Below are 6,000 nucleotides of genomic sequence, written 5' to 3' on the forward strand. Positions count from 1 at the left end.
AGCTAAATTAGCTGGAATCTCTAGGATTTCTTTGATAAACACTGTTGAGATCAGTCACTATTTACAAAGTATGTATCAGGGTGGGCTTTCATAATTATTTATTATTAAATTATAAATAACACTGATTTACAACTATGGACAATAATTACAGTTCATTACAGCTGTGCAATTCTAGGAGTTCTGTGTGTTTTTAAACTTGTTCTTTTTTTTCACCACAGAAAAGGAGACTGAATTGTGACCCGACATTTGAACTGGAGGAAATGATTCTGGAGTCCAAACCTCTCCACAAGAAAAAGAAAAGACTAGCTAGAAAACTGAAAGAAAACAATAAGGATAACTCCCCTCAGGTTAGACTAAATCACAGATATTACAGTGGCTGTGAAAACCTATTTGTAATAAACTGAAGTCAGAGATACTTAAAAGCATAAAGGACTTCAAACATAAGCTGTTGTCTTCACTGATTTCCCATTAGACCTAAATGTAGTTCAGAATGAAAGAAGATCATATTATATATCTACATTCAGGACTTTGAGAAATTGTCGAATCATTCTACTCTTTTTCATCCAATAATCATAAATTACTCTTGTCCGGTAGATTTTTTTGTGCCAGCAAAGCAGCAAAGGCTAATTTAATATCATACTAAGAGAAGATGATCAGCATTAAACACATTATTTTATTAATTCTTGTATTAATGGAGAGGGTCAGAGAAGCTGGCATCAGTGGTTTAATTAAAGTAGTTTTCAGTTCTGGTCATTTGTCAAATGCCTCCTGCTTGCTTGTGTCTGTTCAACTGACATGTATTGATAAGGAGAAACTTTACAAGATATTTGCTGTGCTGTTTCTTTCCAACCTTCATGCTGTTTCAGTAGCCCCAGTCCTTTGTGGATAGACTTATTACTCATGCAATTTATGATGCTCTTACAGAAGTGCAGAAAAGGGTGAAGTTTGTATGTTCTTGAACCTACAGGTATCATATACCTAACTCAGAATGCAGCTTTGTAGTACGTACATGATCTTCCACAAACAGAAACTTAAATAGTATAGGTAGCATGCATTTATATTGTTGATGGATTTGGTGTTTAGTTCTCTGTTTTGTAGCTTACTTTAAAAATCACTTTAGGGAGTAGTGGAGTAATTATACTACAAACTGTTCCCAAAATGATCAAAATTGTATATTCAATTTTTTCACATCTGGAACATTGTTTGACAGAATCTATGCAAAACTAAAATGAACAGGTTTAAAATTTCTGCTAGTTTTAAGTATTGTATCTAAACAATGTGCATACAATAACTCAGTATGACTCTCTTAGCCATTAAGACCATGATAACAAGGAATTACAAGGCTTTTCATGGTGTACACTATAGTGTCCCCTAGTGGTTATATTTTGCATACAAGTACCTTTCCTGTATCATAAAATAGTGCCTTTAAAATGTGTATGCAGTTGTCAATACCACATTCATTTTATTATTTTATTTAAATTAAATAAGTACTGTGCTTTAATGAGTATCAGTAAATAAAACTGTGCACACCATACTGAGCACTATCCATCAATGTTTTTTTGAATTGGTACAATTTGCTAATAGAAACTTAGTAAAATATTGAAGAATTGCACACACTGAATGGTAATGTGAACAGAAAAGCATTTCATAACACTTGCTGTGCATTTCAAACCTCTGCAACTAAAAAATAATTTACACAATTCACTGAGATTCTATAATCTCATTATTGTCTAATGCTGTAGCTTGATGCAGCTAGATCTGGAGAACCACAGAGCTATAGCTGTAAAAAGGAAAGTGTTTAGTGACTAAGTAGAAATCTTGACAAATTAGACCAGTTAAGGCAATGCTTGATCTGGTTAAGTAATTAAGAGGTTAGATGGATCAAAAACAATAAGATCCTGTATTTCTTCATGATGTTCATTACTAATCATGCATTCAACAGTATGAATTTATGGAGAACATTGTGTCAATCTTCTTGCAATTAACTGATATGGTTAACGACTCAAAGAATCACATTTATATGAACAACTGCCCACTAATATCTTTGAGAATTAACAATGTATTGTGCAATTTGTTTCCTTTTTCTATTTGCTCAATCTGCTTGAATGGTCTAAGCAACAAACTTTAACTTTCTTCTTTTCGTAATTAGAGAGCATTTCTGATAAAAAACTTTAAATATATTGAGCTCTACTTTAAAACACAAGTGGCTGCTTATCACTGTACTGTACTGAGGATGTAGTGATCAACTATATGCCACATGTACACTAAGAATACTTGTGACAATTTGATTTTATTTAATTTACTAAGATGACAATTTTGTAAATTAAATAAAACCATACAGAATATACAGATTAACACGAGTGATTTAATTTGGTATTAGAGGTAATTTGGGATTTGTTTTAAAGTACACTCATTTAAAGTCCTCTCAGGAATGCAAGGCAACAAACCTGTCATTTCCATTTGCTGAATAATGAAACAAAGGCTTTTGTTATGTAAAGGCTCAAAAACAATTGAAGGCGCCTTGCAGGAAATTGATTTGCTTAGACTTTAATTTTAAAAACACGAGCAGAAGCAATAGAAAATGCATAATGTTCATCAGCCCTGATGAATTCTTATTGTGTTTACAACAACTGCAGTCTTTTTTGCTGGAAAATCTGAAATCTACCTTCAGCAGAGATGAACGTTAAGGTGTCTGCTCAGAATTGTTTTAGTCAATATAAAATGGTAAAACCAAATATATTTTTGTTTTAAACACTATAAGGAGCCTGCCCTATGCAGATATATAACTTGTGTGTCTATACTGTAACTAATCAGCCTAAGGACTGAAAGCCTGATTTTTCTAGAGTTCCAAGATTGTACCTTACACAGAGCAGATAACTAGAGTCTGTTCATTCAACCCCTCAAGACAACAATATTTATCTTTTTTTGTCTGTATCTAAGATTTTTTACCAATACTGAGATACCCCCGGAGATATCTGCACTGCTGGCAGTAAATGTGTCACATTAACAGTGTGAAAGGCATTGATGGAAACTGCCAGATAGGAGCAGACCTAATTTTGGAGCTTGTGTCTACAATAGATCTGGAGAGATTTGAAGTGCCACCATGAGTATAAGAAACAAAGTTTTGTTGGGCTTCCTTAAAATGATACAGAGGGAAAAAACAACAGGGATGCAGAAATGCCCTGTGATAACCTGCTGTTATGCGAGCAATCAAAAATTTGGTTTTTCAATCTGCATTCTACCTTGAGCTTTTATATCAGGAAATTGATTAAGTTTCATCTGTAACCCTAACATTTGCCTCTAAGGTTTTGTTTGATGTCTTGTCTTTTCTCTCTGTGCTGCTAGGTGCTACAGCTGCCTGAAGCTATTAATTTGTACTGTATCTTTTCACCATTTGGACGGGACATTATCTGGGTGTGGATGTAGAGATTTTATTAATGTAAAATGAAATATTAACTTCCAATATTAAGTTCCACTATCATGTCTCTTTTTTTTTCAAACTGCAGAATGGACAGCTACAGCACCGTCTGGAGTGTGTTCGACGGGATTTCATTGTCTTCAACAGAGAAAAGTAAGCTTCACATTTGCTCATTTAAAATCAATTGTGCCCTTAGTAAAAATAATAAGTAATATCAATGAGTATAATGTTTTACTTACAAGCAACCAAAAACGTGTTATCTTCATAATGAGGGTTGCACTTTCCAAAATCTTACTGAGAGAAACTGTTGACCCTCTTTTTTCAGTTCCTCCAGGTGACACAAAGCCACTAACAAACACCGTGACCTCTCAGTTCACTCTTGACACCTTTTGTATAAAGTTTTGTCAAAGCAGAGATCAAAAAGGAAAACTTTTCTCTGGGAGAAGTGGTGAAGAAAGCTTGCCTTTGATGTACCTTATGCTTCTTGCATTACAAAACTTCTGTTCCAGTCTGAGAGTCTGTATCAGCTTTGGGCTTGCAGAGTAGCAGCTGGGATTATAAATAAGATTTAGAATAAAAACAAACATCAGAGACATACTGTACAAGGGATGCATAAAATGACAAACAACAGACAAAAGTAAAAAATGAACAAGCATGCAGGAAATTCATGAATGACAAATCTTTCTTTCTGACAAGATTTATGTCTCTCAGTGCATCCTGAATATGTAATAGCAGCCACTGATGTGTTCCTCTAATGAACTGAGTAAGATGCCAAGTGCCCTTTCTCCTGCTTCATTTATTTTCTGGAAGCTTGGCTGACCTGCTGTTACCCAGCATCCTCTGTTCTCAATGGGCAGTGTGAGGAACAAGGAATTGTTAACTCAGCGTAATGAGGTTGAGCCAAGCTATTTACAGACTCTTTCAGTTTAAGATACGATTTCACCACCACACAATTAAAACAGAAGTTGTAAGATTATGTCCTTTTAGACTGGGTAATAAAATGTTTGCTGAGGAATTCTAAAAAACTGTTTCTAAAAATATTGTACATGCACATCTTATGTCATATTGTATGTGTAATTAATTTTTTTTTTCTCCTAAGGTTAAGGAAGGACAAGGAAGAAACAGAGATAAATGTCACCAAAGAGAAAGAAAAATATGAAGAAACAGAAGATGGCCAAAATAATAATGTACCAGTTGCTTGTATCTCAGTGTAGCCTTTTTTTTATCACCCCCTGTCCAGCTACAGCTCCTCAAATACTGTAGCTGTTTCTATGTGCTGTGCAGACTGCATAAGCACACAGCATTGTAGAAGGACTTACCGAGCCACTGCTACAGTACTAATTATATTTGACAGATCCACACAGATTCTTAAGTGTAAATAAGTAAACCCCAGGAAAAGGCGCATCGTCCTCCTTCACACAGACTTTGCCCACTTTGCGTGGAAATGAGCTGCTTCAAAATAAATCAGAAGTTACAAGTAAAAGTAAAATGGCTGAACAGAGGCCTCATTTGCCAGGGCAAGACTTTAATGTACAGGTTAGTTTCAAGTGAGTGACATTTCTACAGCAACCTCTGGACAGTTCTTGGCCCCTTAAAAATTAAGATTCCAACACAAAACTGCTTATGTTCTGAGATAGCCCTGATATCCAACATACCTAGAGCTGTTCAGGTTTGTTAAGGGTCACTTTCTCATTCTATCACATGAATAAATAGAGCAGTGAATTTGGTGAAGAACAGCAGCACCAGTAATACAGTAATTGTATAATTCTTGTTACTGAATTGCAATACTACATTACAAATGGATGGAACCTGATTATTCAGCTCAGGAATGATATACCTTTTTTTAAATAAAATACTTCTGCACTAGTTACAGGTCCCTATTCAGCTGAGTTCAGTTTTAGCTCTGTGTAAAGCTCAGACATTGCTAAACCACAAGCACCTGTTGAGTTTTGTGTCTCTCATAAACATACTTCATAGGATGTAAATGATTTCTGTGTTTACAGTAGAAGAGCAATAACAGCTTTGAATATTTGTATCTATTATTCACTTACTATATGTCTGTTTCACGTGATAAATTATGTATCTTTATTAAGGAAAGGCTGAACAGAATGGCGCTGATTTGAAAGATCAAGGACAAATGCACTTGTACTGTATGATGACTGTTGGCTTTATAGAGTTTGTAAATAGCTATTTGTACTTTTAATCTGCACCTTTATGAGAAAAAAAGAATATACCTGTTGTGTTTTCACTTAGTGTAAAAACCGGCATCGGTATCAGGTAAATAAAGAGGCATAGTACTACATTGCTGTTTTTAAAGTTCTTTTCAAACCTTTACATTCAATGAAACTATAACACTACCACCTTGTGGTTTAAAAGAGAAACCATGTCTCAATGACTGCTGCAGGCTTGCCAGGAAACTGAAGACAAATCAATTTCATTATGTACTAGACCCAAGCAGAGGAATAAGATTTATTTATCTTAACAAATGAAGTGATAAATTAAGGCTTTTATCATATAATCCTATCTATCACAGTACAAAAAAAATAATCAATAACATCTTTAAGGTTTTAACAAATTAGATA

At 34.5% G+C, this 6,000-nt stretch overlaps 1 protein-coding gene across 1 annotated transcript in view; it reads left to right on the forward strand.

The window, feature by feature from the left end:
- The window catches only part of stk32a (serine/threonine kinase 32A), a 31,725-nt gene extending 26,009 nt beyond the window's left edge, over positions 1–5,716 (forward strand). The window contains exons 11-13 of the mRNA XM_088932612.1: positions 219–347; positions 3,507–3,571; positions 4,518–5,716. Of these exons, the coding sequence (XP_088788738.1) occupies positions 219–347; positions 3,507–3,571; positions 4,518–4,632 (309 nt within the window). The 3' untranslated portion in view covers positions 4,633–5,716. The remainder of the gene's footprint in view (positions 1–218; positions 348–3,506; positions 3,572–4,517) is intronic.
- The last annotated feature ends 284 nt before the right edge of the window (positions 5,717–6,000 follow it).

This window comes from Atractosteus spatula, chromosome 14 (genome assembly GCF_055471065.1).
Source record: "Atractosteus spatula isolate fAtrSpa1 chromosome 14, fAtrSpa1.hap1, whole genome shotgun sequence".
Classification (NCBI taxonomy): domain Eukaryota; kingdom Metazoa; phylum Chordata; class Actinopteri; order Semionotiformes; family Lepisosteidae; genus Atractosteus; species Atractosteus spatula.